General features: G+C 43.0%; 2 protein-coding genes across 3 annotated transcripts; both read right to left on the reverse strand.

Moving 5' to 3' along the window:
• Positions 1-4,164: 4,164 nt before the first annotated feature.
• Positions 4,165-5,943, reverse strand: cytl1 (cytokine like 1). Its single transcript, XM_079266515.1, has 4 exons — positions 5,727-5,943; positions 5,565-5,609; positions 4,909-5,055; positions 4,165-4,813 (listed from the first exon to the last, which is right to left on the reverse strand). Exons 1-4 carry the CDS (start codon positions 5,883-5,885, stop codon positions 4,712-4,714), a joined length of 453 nt encoding a protein of 150 aa, XP_079122641.1. The 5' UTR covers positions 5,886-5,943; the 3' UTR covers positions 4,165-4,711.
• Positions 5,944-6,406: 463 nt separating this feature from the next.
• Positions 6,407-17,245, reverse strand: LOC306775712 (limbin-like). Of its 2 annotated transcripts, XM_079266196.1 has the most exons (23): positions 16,805-16,960; positions 16,560-16,633; positions 16,191-16,372; positions 15,972-16,028; positions 15,663-15,849; positions 15,445-15,545; positions 15,266-15,331; positions 15,013-15,147; positions 14,574-14,713; positions 14,046-14,370; positions 13,710-13,949; positions 13,302-13,477; positions 12,793-12,952; positions 12,477-12,647; positions 12,085-12,383; positions 11,767-11,941; positions 10,840-10,983; positions 10,405-10,632; positions 10,053-10,255; positions 9,861-9,948; positions 9,517-9,692; positions 7,334-7,435; positions 6,407-7,117 (listed from the first exon to the last, which is right to left on the reverse strand). In XM_079266196.1, the coding sequence occupies exons 1-23, from the start codon at positions 16,837-16,839 to the stop codon at positions 6,712-6,714; spliced, it is 3,870 nt and encodes a 1,289-aa protein (XP_079122322.1). In that variant the 5' UTR covers positions 16,840-16,960; the 3' UTR covers positions 6,407-6,711. The 2 variants fall into 2 exon arrangements, with proteins under 2 accessions (XP_079122322.1, XP_079122323.1); XM_079266197.1 differs by lacking the exons at positions 6,407-7,117; positions 7,334-7,435; positions 9,517-9,692; positions 9,861-9,948 and having other exon boundaries at positions 10,128-10,632; positions 16,560-16,635; positions 16,805-17,245.
• Between the last annotated feature and the right edge of the window lie 25 nt (positions 17,246-17,270).

Here is a 17,270-nt window from a genome sequence, read left to right on the forward strand (position 1 = left end):
AATCACACGGATGGACGCTCTATCTGAAAAGAAGAGAAACTTGACACAAAAGAGCCAAAGGGGATCCGTCCATTCTTTCAACTCTTTCATTCTTTTGTCCCCGGCGCTCAATCTTGCCAGGAGCCCAGCAGAAAACAAAACTCACTTGTTTATATCATCCAAAAGATCACAGGACGCTATTTGACTCTGCAGTTAAACCTCTTGATCCCCAACAAAAGGGAAAATGGGTTATTAGAAGTCGCCTACAGCTGAGATAAATGATTATAAAAGCACAGGACCGAGTGGGTGTTTCATAGACCTTCACCTTTGTCGTTTTTTCCTCCAAGACATGTCGAGGATTCTAAGATGAATTCATATAAATGATTAAAGAAAGTATGCAGCAAAGGTTTATTCCTGTTTATTCTTGAACAAATAGTCTTAAGAAACACTTTTATTGCAGAATATTTAACCAGACAGAAATCTGGATAATCTGGCCAAATATATATTAACCAACATATACCAATTTAACTTGACCATTAATGAAGCTTTATTCCACCTAAAGTAGCTTTTTGTTTTTACTATAGCCCTAATACAATGATTTGACACGTGAGTTATTTAAAGAAAGTTACCGTTAGAATATGAACGTCATTTGGCTTTTCACAAAGAACCTTTTTTTAAGCATAAATGACCCTACAAGCAATAAAATGTCTGCACATTTAATTAGACTTTTACTGAAATAGATCACAGCCTGTTGATATTGATGATGACCTGTACTGCCAGTTGCAAAGGTTAGTCAGGTTGGCTACCATCATTTCATTCACAAATATTAGACACATGTTGTCTTGGCAATGAGGATAACCTTTTATAAAAGGATGTATACATGTTCAAAACACTAAACACGTCCATTATATCCATTTGAAATGCGGGTGAAATTGACCTTACACTTGATTCAAGTCAGGATACATGTTCAAGCTTTGTGCTTCTTTCAGACACCACACCTCCACCTTCTGTTCAGAGTCGGAGTAACATAGAGATGCTCTTTCGTTTCATAAAGTATGAAATTGCAAATATTACCTCACTAAACACCGAAAATCGACCCAAATAAAATCATTTTCAAACGCACCAAGCCTAAAACGTGAACATGTATTATAATGATATTGTAGGCCTACACTTTGGCTCGGGGCCTTTTATTCAGCTTTTTTCAGGCATTTGTGAACAGTGAGCGAATAAACCAGAGTAATACTAATTGATTTTAAAATATTCGTGGCAAAGAAATGAATTAAAACGATATGCTTGGAAAAACCTCTAAATAGCGGGGCCCTGTGAGAATGTGAATGTAATTTCACCGTCAGTAGCTTCATTTCTTAAAATGTACTTGTCTGCTTATTGAGAAAATGTCCTCAGTTAAAACGTGTACAAAATAAATACAATTATAAATATATATAAATATGAATTGCCTACTATAGATTAATAGGCAGAAAAACCTGAAAGCGCAGGACACGTCCTCACTGTGTAAAGACAAATATAGGTTGGAGCCCTCAGTCCATCAGAGCCACGTGCTGTATATTCTATGAACAATGCAGCAAGAATGTTATTAATCAATGTTCAGCTCGCAAAGATAGCCATCACCACCAATTTCTCGCTGTTTTTACCAAAATGACCTAAAACGTCTCCTGCAGAAAACCTGATGTATGATGTTTGTAAACTATTTAAATAAATATTATAGAAATGACATATTGGAAAAAATAAATTAAATGCAATACTGTCACCGTGAAGTCAGACTATCATACAGTAAAAGTCAAGACAAAAGGCAAGAAATACATTATTGAGTTGGACATTTTATTTCCCGTGAACCCAACCAACCTAAACATGCTGATATGGGCGAATATCTCAACATGAAATAACAAAACACATGGCTTATACCATTTATAGCTGCACTAAATCTGTTCATCAGCTTGAATTATTTCGCAATGATGGGACTACTGCTTCCTATAGCAGAGCCTATAGTTTACACTGACTCATCAATGAAGTGTACTTACTGTGTCCAGTAGAGGGCAGTGGTGTATTGGACGACTTGCACTGGGAGTTTATTTTGGTTGACCTATAAGACATAATCACACTTTGGCACTAACACCTTCGGCTGCAGTTATTAACCACTGAGTACCACCGAGTAATCTCACAATGATCGATTACATCTGTTTATATTCAGCTTGATGAACTGTATTCTCCTCCCTCTGCTATCAGAAGTCCTCCGGGAACCATTCATTGAATACTTCAGTGTGCAAGTCAATGGAACAGTTGTTTAGTTGACAGCAGGAGAAGCTTTGGTCTAAATATGTGAGAGTTTTAAATACCAACCAAATGTACTGTGCAGCATAATTACAATGGTGTGGAGAGTGCGCCAATCATCTATTGGAAATTAAGAGGGGAAACATTTCTTATGTGGACTAATGAGGCAACATTTCTTTTAAGATGCAATAAAAGTGCTAATTGTGATGGAAAATTGCCTGAAAACCCCCATAAACAAAACTGCATCACAAACTACATCGCCTATGCTTTATTATAAATAGGGTTTTGATCCGTCCTTTACAAGGTCATTTACTGCAACAAGGCAGAGAATGATTACCTTCACCCTTTGGCTCAGTTTTTTTTTTTTTTTATTGTGCGGCATTAAGCATTTTTGGTGCAGTGTCACAGCATTAAATTGTTAAGTTACCTCGCCGCCTGTGGTTTTGTTCTTGTTTTGCCTTAATGAAAGAAAATAATGTGGATTTTTGCACACAGTTTGTGGATTAAAATTCTGCGGCATTATAACATGTTTAAAAATCTTTGTGAATCCATGTGTCCTTGCTTATTAATGTAACATTTCGTTTTGTCCTTTGACTGAAACATTGATGTTTAGTTTTCATCACAGCAGGAAATAGTTTGTACCTTTTCAACTTAAAGGCTGCAGATTTTACTCTGTTTTACCAGATTTCAGCGCTGCATCGCTGACATAAATTTACATCTGGAAATAACGTTATTATTGTCGCTGAAACAAACACACACACACACAGAGAGAGTATAGTCTAAATTCAGCAGCATAAAATGATGGAAAACCATCCTCATCTGATGTGGCAGGACGAAACTACAACAACCAGCACCACCTTGTGACAGATGAAGGCACTGACAAAGTCCTTCGGTGGATAAACCTGCAGTATTTCCAACAGTAACTGGATGACCATCGCATGGGAACCCTGCCTCAGCCTAGATACGTATCTGATGGGCCTGATCCCTACATGGGACAGATGCTTCAACAGAACATGCAAATATGCAAGGTGGGATTAATGGGGGTCAATGCTTGTTTGCGTAGACATGCAATTATATCAAGAATCCATGTATGTTGTGGGAAAGGTAAATTCAAAAGACAAATTATTCACAAACACGGGAATTGAATGATTGAAATCAACTCTGGTTAGTTTTAGTCTACTGAACCATGTAACTCTGACATCATGAACTCATTCAACCAGATGTATTTAAAGCATGAATTAAATCCAGGGTTGAGCAAAATGCAGCACATATATGATGAAATGTCTTGAACTGTGTTGGAGAAGAGCATATATTTAAGGGATAAATGGCCCTAACCCAAAACACAGAATACTTTGGATACGTGTATAAAATACACTTTACGCAACTGTCCTTCTGCATGTAGATCACAGTCTGGCCCACAGAGGGCAGCAGAGGCCATACATGAAATCAGAGAGGAAGCCTTGTTCCCAAACCCAACATGGAAACTGCATCCCTATTTGTGAGAGTGAGGACTGTGGTTTGTGTAAAAACCACATCGCTTCACTTACAGTTCAACCACATTTTCAAAACACAAGAACCCGTTTGTTTTGCGTTGCAGAGGAATAGTGCTTTTGTACTTGAAATGCAACTGTAATTCAGTGCAGTGGTGACAAAACTTCATGTTGTCTCAATAAAATTGAAATACATCAGTAATTGTAACATGCTGAGTGGAAACCAGCGCATCAGTCAGAGAGAACACGACCTCCTCCATGTAAAAAAATAAAAAGGACATCATGCTGATTGAGACATGGGCCAGTTTTGACTCACGAGTTTGTGTTTCCCAGAATCAACTGGCAGACATTTAGGAAAGTACTTTAGAGAATAAAGAAAGTAAAAGCGGATACATACAGAGACGTTTTATTACATACTGTGAGACATAATGTATGCACATAAAAACATGTGTCTAATATGTCTAAAACAGTGAGGGCTTGGTCTGTTTTATAACCATTTTTTCGTTGAGAGCCAAGAGAATATTTATTTAGTTCAGCTTCAGCACACACACACACACCAGCACGGTCGTAACTTTTTTGATCTAAAATCGAAGTAAGAAAATATTTCTCCTAATGACACATGCACCTTTGATTGCCCTGGTAAGTAAGCAGCGGCTAAGCCCAGCTCACGAGCATCTCTTATTGCTTTATTATTCCAAAGTTTCCATCGGCATGGTTGGCATTCAGCAAATTTCCTGTGGAAAGTTCTGCACTCCTTTGCTGGAATGTGGCCACACACGTCCACTGACATGAGTCTAGGTACAACATGAAGCGGCGCTCTGTGTGTCGTTTGTGATGCATCTAATACAGTGCAGGCTGTGGTGTGTACATGACGTTACCATTCTACGTATTGCTGACGTGTTTGTATGAATGTAACGGGCCGATGTGGGGCCGTCATCTGCTTTGTGCGCTGCTCATCTCTCCTCTTGCAGGAGCTGAAGCCTGTCCTCCGAATAGTGAGGCCTAACGTGTCCGGTGTCAATCGCCTCACAGTCGTCTGTGAAAAACACCAGGTCCTGCCAACGAAGCACAGACATGCGGTCAACAAACTGGATCCTGGAAACAACGATGTTGAGGTCAAAAACACTGCAGGTGTTTTAGATGCTCTTACCCGATAACAGACTGTGGTGATGATGGTGTACAGGTTCTGGATTTTACGTTTCAGCAGCACCATTCTGGGACGCTCTCTGCAGTACTGGTCCGGATGGTTCAGCACCACGTAGAGAAAGTCACGGAGCTTGGTTGTGACGCATGAGTTCTAGAAAGATAAAATGGCTCTTTTAAGATGTCATAAAAACTGTTTTTTTAAAAGTATTTACACTTTTTGGAGTCTAGAGCACTCAAATAACAGGTCATGAATTCATATCAGATCTGATTTTCTCTCACAGTACACATTTGCATTGATTGGTTTCCTGAGCACGGTGAGAATGAAAGCTACAGCTCTTATCTAATTGGGATTTTGTCAACTTATTGATTTTGTATTAAATTAACTCCCTTTGCTCTTACCTGTTGTGCTATTTAACAATCAAAGTTTTGGTAGGAGTTGCCTAGTTTGGGAGATATTGGCCATAGAGATGCCTGCTAGTTTTAGTTCCTACATGAAAACTGCTCGCAAGATGGGCTGTGTTGTTGTTATTTTGGCGCGTTCGGCACCACAAACCCAGTGCCATATAGTCCCAGTATATTCTAGAAAACGGTCAATTTCCCTGGGAACTCCTCTCAGCACCTCTATCCACACATTGCATTGTCCCATTGGTTTAAACTTACATGCACATCAAGGAAGATCGTGGGTAGAACATCAGCACACGTTTTCTGCAACCCAACAAACATGACCGTTACACAGAGCGCCAGTCAAAATACAAGTTGACGCACACACACAGCGGGCATGTCTGCACAATGTGACAATGCAACCAACGTCAACTCGCTTACCGTGCGATGGTACGTGTGTATTTTGTCCAGCAGAACCATGACTTCTTTGCTCAGGCCGAGCGCTCTGGAGTAGCAGGTCAGCGGCGCGCAGTCCGACAGCCGCACGAAGCTGAAGAAACACGCGAGAGCAGCGAGAGCAGCGAGCCCCGTCAACCTCATGTCGGATAGCAGTGCTGCTCAGGACCGCTTCCAGCCGCTGGGACAGTCGACAGGGGTTTAAATGGTAAAAGAGGAGGACTGGCAACCGTTTTGAGTGGAGAGTGGAGAGGGGAGGGGGAGGGGGGCGATGACGTGGGAGCGCAGCGTTTGGGACACTCTGTTCATGTACGCTCCAAAACACCACGGACGATTGAGCTTCTCTTGCTGGTAACACAGCCAAACGTGTCGCAACTTTTGCTCAATTTTCTGGATTTTCTTAAATGTCAAATTCTTGAATAATCGGTATCAGCCGATATTCATTATCGCCGGGGGTCAACCACTGTACACGTCAAAACAAGAGTTTGATTTGTAGTCGTGAGGTTCATCAATGGGAACATAACACTGTTGATTTCACGAAATTCATTTAAAGCGTTGCACATGAAAGAACTTGAGATTTGGATCCATTTCTAATGTCGCTGTGCATCTTGAGTTTAGAGGTATCCTCACATCACACCACAAACACTCATATCTGTAGTCTTGAACATGAATAATAATACTCTTTAATACTAATGCAGTACACACTAATACTACAGGAAAGGATTTTGTCTGTTCCCTTCCCCAAAACATTAACATTTTCACTAAAGTCTGAACTTTAATGGACTTTCTCCATCATTTAAAATGTATCCATTCAAGACAACTACCTCAGTATGACCAACATGCAACATACATTTAGAAAGGCACAGAAACTGTTTTGCTACACAGCAAAAAAATATAGGTTTGATTTGGAGTATAATACTATCATGATAAAGTATCATAAAAAAACCTTGTTTGACAATGTTTGTAAGTCTCAAGGTAGGTTTGTTGGAGCCACTGAGCCTTTCTTCAGATTGAGAAAGTTCTTTTTCCTTTTTCTCCTCTTTGCACCGGCACTGACGCATGATTCAGGTGGATCCCGGAACACAAACAACCTGTCTCCGGCAGCAGCGCTGGCACAGGAGGGCATCATGTATTCCTCTGCCGTGCTGTGTAATCTTTCATTCACCATGTTCACAGCCCTTTCTTCTGCAGTGTCATTTTGCTGCCGTGTAGCTGTGTCTTCAGTGACGGTAGCTTCATAAAAAGGCCGTTGTGCTTCAGTGAAACCGCCCTCCTTTGCTTCCTCTTCAACCAGCAGTGGTGCAACATCTCTCGGAGCCAGGACACGGGATCTGGGGAGCAGTTTTTCCATCAAACCTTGCCTCTTTTCCTGGAGTCTGTGAGATTTGGAGGACAGAGGAGCTGTTGTTAAGAGGGACTGGAGTGTTAAAGTGCTTACCTCATGCATGTGGTCACTGTGGCCCTCCCATGTAACCGACAAAAGGCATATTACAGATCAATAAAGGACTTGCCGAGTCTTGACTACGGCATAATATACATATATATCTTTATGCAGCAGCTAGTAGCAAAAAACAGAAATGTGTTGAACTCACCGCTCTCTTTCCACAGTGCAGCTTGGCATATTTGGCATATTTTTATGCAACACGTCTTCTCTCAGTTTGACAGGAAGAAGTCTGTTCGACCTCCCGGCACACCTGGTCAAAAAGTCATCAAAGGATTATGAAGCTGGTAGCTGCGATATGATCTCTGCAGACAATGATCGGCTTTGATTCAAGAATGGTCAGGGATGCCTGGCTATCTGATACGCTGCAATGACTTCTCATTGGTTTCGACGAGAGGGAGAGCTTTGTGATCTTTTCCACGAAGATACAAGATTAAATATTGAATTTCTTTCTTAGTAGGGTACATCATGTTAGACTTGTCGAATGAATATGGACTAATAATTACGGATAATTCCAACTGCAAGATCACACAAGACTATTTTTCTTTAAGATAAGTAATATTCCAGATTGCCACTAAAAGGTAGAAGTGTAGTTGCTTAAAAATCAGGTGGCACAGCTCGAGCATCTCTCCATTGTGAACAGAAACTGTACAGTACATGATTAAATACGGAGGTAACATACTGTACCAGAACAAATGAAGGAAGGATGCAATGAGCAGGAGGGAACAGAACATCACAGGACAAATGTTTTTCTTGAGATAATTAGAGCTTTGATGTGTTACTCTGATGTCCAAATTAGCAAGACAAGGTTGAAAACAGTGACAAGACACACATGCCAGACATTTGAATGGAAGACAAAAAAAAAATAAAAAATCTGAAGTTGAATCTGTCAAACGAACCCACGGTGACACAGTTGTCACAGACACTTTCAGAAATGTGTTCCATGTGTCTGTTTTATGTCCCCGATCATTTTCCTTTCGGGAGAAATGGGTTTGGGTTCTTATGGGACAAATGGTAACTTACATGGATCATTCTCTCAAACACAGCTGCTTGATCAAGCCAGGTACGAGGTACATGTATTTGTCTTTGATAATGTATTTCGTGTTTTGATAGAGTTGTTTAGATCGTACAAGTGCCAACTCCTACATTTCATTCTGTTCCTCTCACGGACACAACCGCGTCTCAGCGTCAACACCGGCTCTTCGCCAGATTGTCGTCTCAACTACTGCGGATAGGCACCCGCTGTCTCCACTCCACCTACATTCTCTATTGCCCTCCAGTAAACGCTCTTAAACTTCCCCGAACCCCTGCGTCAGTGGGTCCACCGAGTACCAAGGTAAAGGTTTCTGTTTCCAGACAACTGCCTGGCGATAGATGAAGTGATTTGATCAAGAATCGAATCGAACAATCTCTAAATATAAAAAAAAATCCAGTCAGTACGTCTTGGAGTTTCATATTATACTATTCACTTGAATTTACGTTCGTAAGATCTAAAACTGCTGTGAAGAACGGGTAAACTCTATCCTGCAAAACAACAAAAGCAGAAACAAGAGCTTAAAAAGAAAAGAAAAACACATGTCTCGCACACTGTTCCAAACTGAGCATTTTCATTTCCTTGTCTTTTGGCCAGACAGCTCCTTTCCTCATGCACGACACATTATTCATCAGCAGAGTGATTCAAACTCAGCAGGGGGCCAGACATGAGTGTTCCATTGTATCAGGAAATGAAATGATGAGTATAACCCCCCCCCCCCCCCCCCCCAACAAGCCCTGTGGAATCGTGGTCAAACTGTATTTAAATTTCAGACAATGCTCGGAGATGTGTTTGTTTCAGCCAGCTGTGTTTGAACGCAGATTTGATTAAATCACTGACTTCACTCAGAAAACTACTTTCTTCAACCACAGAACGTGAATCGCTGAGACTCTGGCTGCGTACTTTGGGCTAAAAGCTTTTCCCTATATTCAATGTGTTCAATTTTTTCTTTTTTCCTTTAAAAAAAAAAAAAAAAAGCAAGCAGGGAAAGGAAAATAAAATGGACGAGACTCGTGCGTGACAAAAGGTTTTGTTGGCTTCTGAACATTAGTTGGCAACCAGACTCAAAACTATGCTTTGCAAGTTGGAAGAGCCAGACAGATTTAGTATGATGAGGGGTAATCCTTCTGCTGCACAGGGCTCATTAAAAAGTCCAACAGAGAAAAAATACAGTAAAATACAAATACTAACAATAATTATCAGCTCCCATGAGTCAAACCTGTTCACCTAATAGGACACAACACTGTGTAAATTAGAAATGTATCTTTTGCCGGTAGAGAGATGCTGAACCTGGTTCTTACCCGGATTGCTCCTGCTCTGCAGATGATGAGACGAGGAGCTGTTTGGGGCAGAGGGCGTCAGTGATGGAGAGGAGTTCGCTTTCAGGCAGGGTGGGGAGGAGGAGACGCAGGGCCTCCAGGAGAACCTCAGCAGACGCCCGAGTCTGCTTCAACAGCCGAGACGCAAACTCCAGATCCTGAGATGAAACGCAGGGCACGGAGCCACCTTAAACACACCTTTTCCTCTACTTTCTCTGGCACGCACACAGAAGTGAGATGTCCCTGTACTTTTCCATGACATTTATATAACATTGTGTTGAATATAACATTGGAAGGAAAAAAAAGGTCTATTTATAAATTCAGACCTGGTCACAGTTTGCATAAAGTCTCCTGAGCTCCATTTGCTCTTTTAAATCTTCCATGGCTTGGTTGCTGCCAGTCATTTCCTGAAACCTGAAAACACCAGAGAGTTTCAACACTGTGAAATTCAACGGCCTGTGTCAATAAAAACAAAATTCCTCATGACTCCTGAGATGGCGCTAACACCACCGGCTCACCTCTCGGCCAACAGTGCGGCGATCTGATCACTCTTGTGGAGGGCCTCCTGGAGGATGGACGTCATCCTGCAATCCTGCTGCAGCTGAAGCAGTCTCTCCTCTTCACTTCCCTCCTCAGAGTCCCCTCTCTGTGCTGGACTTGACTCGACTCTGGATCGCTCTGTCCTCTCCTTATGAAGCTGTTGTTCAGCTTCCTCCAGGCCCTGCGGCAAGAGTCGAATGACACTCTAATAAAAGTCTACACGGTCTAATGAGAAAGTATTACTCTCAGCGGAGACATGAGAATTTTTCAGAGAACAACCACCTTATTATATGTCCATGGGGGGTTAACTTGGAGTAAAGCTTTACCTACCAAGCAGTGGTTGTGAATACTCTGTGCCATGTCTTGCCTCTCCAGGCTCTTTCTCTCTCTGAGCTGCTGAATGAGCAGGCTGTGCAGAGCAAGCATTGCTCTGGAAGTCTCCAAGACTTTGGTCCTCCTCTCAGCCTTCTGGTAGTGGATGGTAGCCATCTGCATCGCCAGGCTGTCGCCCTGAGAGCGCAGGTCATCCTCTCTCTCCCTACGCATCTCCTCCATCACCTGCCAACATTAGGATGGATGTATCTCAGTCATCTCGTACCAGCGATCCTAATCTAGATATTGAACTTTACACACAGATAGAGATTCACTTCAAGGGGATGGCTTCTGCTGCTGAATGAGCTTAGGGTTTGACATGACAGACAATTCATACAGTGGTCCCTTCCTGCCTTTCAGTAACTTACGGTAAAGGTCATTTTACGGCTTTACCTTGTTCATGATGCCACTCTCCGTCTCCTTCTCCTTCTCAAAGAGTTGGATCCCGTCTTCGAGCCTTTTCTGGAAAAGTAGCAGGTCAGATGTGTCTGCTTTCTGCCTGGCCTCGCTGGCTTTCCCCTTGGATTGCATACAAGTCTGCAAAAACCAAAATATCCATACGTTGGTTGGGAAATGACTCCAAGAATGCTGTTATGATGTGATTAAAATGAAAGCACTCTGTGCAGCCCTGTTTTATTTCTAAATAACAATGTGCACTCATCCAGCGGCCACACCATTGAGGGCTGATCGCAGTGTGGTCTGCAGCGGCGGTCGCCATTCTCCCTTTCTTTAGAGAAAATATGAAATGCACCATTATATCCTGCTGTAGTTTCGTACATGTGGGCTTTAAACTGTAATTGCATCATGGGCAGATTTAAACAAGGAAGGACCATCGCTGTGCTAACTTTTAGCACGAAGTATATCATTTTAGCACACACTATAAAACATACGGAATACCTGTGGATGTTGAGAACGGGGGATTTACGCTCTTTTCCCACCGCCATGGTGGTGTACACTCATAGTACGCGGATTCAATGATGTGCGGTTTGGATCACTCGCTCTTCTTTTTGTATTCCCTTCCTTATCATTTATTTATTGAAAACATTGTTCATAATAAGTGCAAAAAACACAAGTTGCTTTATTTTACAATTTGGTTTTGCTCACGTCTTGCAAAAGGACCAACACATTCCTGCGATTAGCATTTCAGAGTGTTCCACGTGCACTTTCAATCAAATAGGTTGGATGCTATATGAGCTCTTGTTGATGGCGACGTGCATATTACACCAAAATGAGTGTAGCAGTGTGTTAGAAATGTTCTAATTCCCCACACACAGGTTTTAACAACAGGACAACTGAAGTAATGTGTGATTATTTGTTCACCATCTGTTGCTCGCTTTCCTTCCTCCAAGCTGCCAGAGCGGTGTGGAGTTTGGTTCTGGAGATGGCGTGGGGCAGCACCAGACACAGGTCCATCACAGACAGACACTTCTGAAACTCCAGTTTCATCCGCAGCCGATCATCTTCAGACAGAGTCAGCTGGGACGAACACAAACAACTGAGACAGGAAGAGAAAAAGCAGGCGGATGAACACACCATGAGACTTTACATGGCTGTGCTGGGAGTGGAATAACATCTACCTCTCCCAGGACATCCAGGGCTAATAGGACCAGTACTGACCAGTACTATTATATCACTGACCCGAAGAAAGCTCTGCAGTGCGCCCTGAGCTCCCTCTGCTCCTGCAGCTCTCTCTCCATGGCCTCCCTGAGAGCAGCCCTGGTGCAGCTGAGGGTGTGTAGGGCTGCCTTGCCTTCCTGGTGCAGCCTTTCCTGGCCCTGCAGGAGAGTGCTCGCTCCTTGTCCGGGTCCCGCCTCTGGTTCCACCTGCGGCAGGGCACGTTGCGCCCCTGGAGGCAGGAGCGTTAGCAAGGCCTGAGTTGCAGATGGCTGGATGGCTTTGATTTCTACTATGGCACCCTGAATCACACGCATGGTCACCTAAAGAACAGGTAAGGGATCTGTCACAGTGATCTGTCACAGTGATTCGGTCATGATGTGTGATGCCTGATGTTGTGCTGTTCAGAGTGCCACCTTGCGGATGTCTGCAGCAGCCTCCTCATCCAGGTTGTTGATGAGCTCTGCCAGCTCCAAACTGTGAGCCATCAGTAAGTTCTGCCAACAGTGCAGGTGCTGAGCTACATCTCTCCTTCCCTCCAAATCAAAAGCCGACAGATCCTTCTGTCTCTGTTTGTGGACCCGCAGCTGGAGAAGGCAGGGAGATGGATGAAAGATGGTGTAATAGTTAAGGTATGAGATGAACAGGTTCTGTGTTTTCTAAATAGATATATATATATATATATGATGCAGTTGTTTGGAATACAACCTTAAATATGCATGATCTCCTCACCAAGTCAGAGATGAGCTCCCGCCTCTTCTTAATCAGTCCACAGCGCATGGCTCTCCTCTCTTGGCTCAGAGCCTCCTCCAGTCTCTGCCTCACCATCACCAGCTCTTTTTGGGCCTTCTCCTGGAGCTGGTCTATCTGCTCTGAAGGCACACTGCTCCCCCTGGTGGAAAGATAAAAGCACGGCAGGTTCAAAAAACAACTAGAGTTCATCTTATATTATGCGAGCTTAGCGCTGACTACAAGGTTGAACTGCTAACAAATGTTCACATTATGTACACATTTTATGAAAAATACCAGTAAAATACTTTTATTTGTGTATAAATAATATGTAAAATATTTTTTCTGTTTACTAATGTGTTTAGTTTTTTTGCAAATCTATATTTTCGATTATATATTTTTACATCACAAATATAAGCACTACAGGTTCACTTGGCCACATTTATAGTGTAGTGTAGTGTGATCGTGGTCATCACATGATGCTATCACTGGTAACTACAATATGCTCCAACCTCCTGATGTGAGTGAAGCAGCTGTCCAGACTGCTGGAGGCGCTGGACAAGCTGTCAGAAATCAGGCTGTTGAGGCTGTGAAGGCTGTGCACCAAGAACTTCCTCTGTGCATGGCGTTCAGCGAGCACGTAGCGCTGGTTGGCAAGGACCACATCCAGCACCTCCTCCAGCTGATCCTGGTCAGAAAAAAGGAGGACATGTCATCGAACGTCTTTCATATGTTTGCTTCATTTGCCGATGATCACAAATAGAGATAGCTGAAAAGTTGAAGAAGAGAAGAAAGCAGATATATGAATGACAAACGCTGTTTTACATGCCCTGCTGGCCATGTTTGCAGGTGTCAATAACGCTCAAATGATGCATACATAACATGTGTCACAACTTTGAAAGCACATTTTGGTTTCTCACTTGACAGGCGAAGTAATCGTGCTGAAGACTCTTGGCTGTGCTCTTCTCCAGCTCGCCCATCCGGGTGGCCTCCTCCAGTTCTTCAGAGAAAATCTTGTGCAACTCCACCCGACGCCACTCGATGATCTGCCTCTGGACCTTCCCTGAGGCTTCCTCGTGTCTGACCAACAGGATGCGCTGGAGCTGACCCTGGCTCAGCTTGTGCAGCTTCTCCAGGAGGACACTGCAGTGGAGGAGCTCCTAGTAACACAATGAGGTTTACAGTTTCGTGACAGTAATGAATGCAATAAACTCTCAGATCCAGGGGGGAAAAACAAAGAAATGACTTTGTATTACCTGTTGGTCTGCATGTTGACACAGCAGCTCGGCCTGGGCCTTCTCAGCAGCTTCTCTGCGGTGCTCGGCTTCCATATCTTCACGAGTCTCCTGGTTACAGTGGCCAGCCAGAGCAGCCATGCGGGCCCCTCGCTCCTCCTTCAGCCGACCCTCCATGCCCAGCATCTGTCCGTGGAGCACGCTAAGGAGCCTCTGCTGGGCCTGGGCACCGGCCTGGCCCCGGGAACGCAGGCCGCCCAGCAGGGAGGACATCACGTCCCTGTAGATCTGAATCCGAGTGGCCTCCAGGTTGTTGGTGGCATGCAGCAGCGTGGACATTTCAAGGCTTAAAGGGATGAAATACAGAGTAAGCAGGGTAAACCGGTGCGTTGTGGGTTTCTTAGTGCGATGTATTATACAAATGGAATATAAAAATAATATTTGTGAAAACCGTGGCTCGGTAGAAAGCAACATGAAGCGCCGGTGTGTCTTTCTTCCGAGCTACAACCGGCACAACGGCTTGTTGAAGTTCTTGACCCGTCTACTCACTTCTCCAAAGCCTGGTACATGTTCTGGGGATCCTCCAGCACCATGGTGTCCACCATCTTGTCTTCAAATGCGGCCTCATCTTTTACGGTCTCACTCATGTTGCAGTCTGCATACTCAGGGTCGGAATCACCTCTGTTTCTCTGAAGCACGGAAATATACCCACAGTGATTTATGTTACAGCTGAAGTAAATAATACAAATTTAAAAAAGAACGAGCTAAATATACTGACAGAAATTTGACAAAACAGTTCTTTAAAATGACTAAATTAGTTATGTTAACTGATGTGTTGGGTTGGACAAAAATACCAAATTTCCTTTCAACAAACAAGCATCAACAACACTTTTATAACATTAACATACACAAATACTGTAAATCTACCACAAGTAATTAACATTAACATTAAGCTTAACTTGAACAAAACCCATTGGATTTGAGATACCCTTTGTTGAAGAAGGCTCAGCCTGGTTCGGAGACCGATCAGGTTCATGGCCAGAAACCCCAGTGACAGCAGCATCAGCGCAACAAAGAACCCGGCAACAAATCCAGCAAAGTGGACCCCATGGTTAGGATGAATCTAAAACAGTGGGCAGAAACACCAGACTTCTCATCAAATTGTGTACAAAACTAGAACAAAACATGCAATGCTTGAAGCTGAAAGTGTGTTTCCAGTTGAGGAACCGTCCACAACTTACCCTGTCGGTGGAGTTGACCCTCAGGGTTAGATTAGCCGTTAACGGACCAAACATACTGACATCATTCTGCGGAGTCAAGAAAAAAAAAATACTGTTCAGTACTGCAAAATGCTGACATGGTGAGATAACTAGCATTTGGAAGATTCCTTTTCGAGTTAAATAGAGCAGAAAAACAAAACCTGTGAGGCGTTAGAGAAGGTGAGGAAAGCTGGAAGGGCGAGGACTTCACTCTTATGATTCCTTATGTGAGCAGTATAGTTGACAACAACTTGGGATCCAGCTAAAGAGGTAAAATCAGTATAATGGTATTTATTGCGAATGCAACGAGGAACAAATTCAATTATTTTTAAAGTTCAAACCAGAATAATCTCTTCAACAAATTGACTGCCAGACATACCAGACAGTGAATCAATGGCAAACGTCTGGTAGCCTCTTTCCACCACACGGCCTTCAGATTTTAGGGGTACTATTCCAGAAATGGAGTCCCGGATAGCCACCTGAGACAAGTTGGTGCCACCCAATGGACCCATGTTGTGAATCAGCAGGAAGAATGTCAGTTGAGGAGGATCAGTATCCAGCTTCACCTGATTGAGCAGAAGGAAGAGTATGACTCACTGGACGGACTGCAACATGTTAACAAATGGTCCAGTAAAATACGTTGAAATGAAACGCAGATAAATTCAATGGGCTGTATTCACGCATGTACCTGTGCACACTTGTGAAACTTGACCCCAAATGTGGATGGAGGTGCCACAGTCTGAGTCTGCAGAAACATAAAACACACTGTATATTTAGTTTCTTCCAACATAATTCTTTGTTAAATTACCACATACATGAGAAGGTGCATTGCATACTACAGCTGCATACTCCATGAAAGTGTGTACAGTGATTGAAGCGACCAAAGACTCCTCTTTTAGAAGCACACCTGAGGCAGAGAGAGGCTCGGGTTGTATCTGGTAAGAGTGCTTCTGCGGTTCCGTTGGTGCAAGATGTTTGACATGAAGCTAAGTGGCGTGTAGAAAGAGTGTTCCCACGGACCAGCAGATGCTGAGGAGGAGAGTCGGCGCTCTGCAGACAACGCCATGGGCCCATTGATTTCCATTGTACCTGTCAGGTGAAAAATAGGGCGTTTGTTACAAAGGCTGAAATTGACAATAAATTAATATTATGTATGCATAGACATATTGGGGTTTTGTAAACAGACTCATATGTACAATTGTTGATCTGGTGTTGCACTAGTGTGTTGTTATTACTGTGTTGTTGATGCATAGACTTGAGGAAAATAAGAACAAACCATCCATCCTAATAGATGTCTGCTCTGATGATTTCCCACCGGGCTCATGTTGCATTACATGGATCCTGGAGAGCCTCTGACAATGGAAAACATTTAATATGTTATGCATAAACAAGGGTACTGCTCAAAAACAAAGCCTGATCATAGATATGACATGTGAATCAAAATATTATTTGCTAAAATAAGTTGTAAGGATACAACTAAATAAATGATCTCTCTGTGATTTCCACCATTGGGTCACTCACCTCCTGTGATGGTGGAGTTGTGTACCATGATGCATCCTGAGGTATAACGGTACCGTTACAACAGCACTGATGCTCCAACACACCGGTACACCGAGTTAACGTTACATCGCGACACCAACGGAAGTACACAGGGGGTGGAAACAAACAGGCCACTTGGATATTCAAGAGAAATGACCATATTGTGATCCGCTTCCCGATAAAGTCTATCGGAAGCATTCGTAGATTGGTGTGCCACTCTCACCAAAGGAGAGCCGCTAGCTAGCTGGCTGCATTTCTGGTTGTTGTCACTGTTAAAATCCTCCATGAAAACATTCCCACCGCTTTTTCTTGGAAAAATTCCCTTGGAGCAGCGTTTCCGGCGTACAAGAACATTTTTACTTGTATTATGTAGATATTTCAAGAGAAAACTACGGACGCCATTTCAAAGAGGTGTACACAAGGTCCACGATCATTGTTGCTTCACAAC

Source organism: Melanostigma gelatinosum, assembly GCF_949748355.1.
Source record: "Melanostigma gelatinosum genome assembly, chromosome: 3".
In the NCBI taxonomy this organism is placed as follows: domain Eukaryota; kingdom Metazoa; phylum Chordata; class Actinopteri; order Perciformes; family Zoarcidae; genus Melanostigma; species Melanostigma gelatinosum.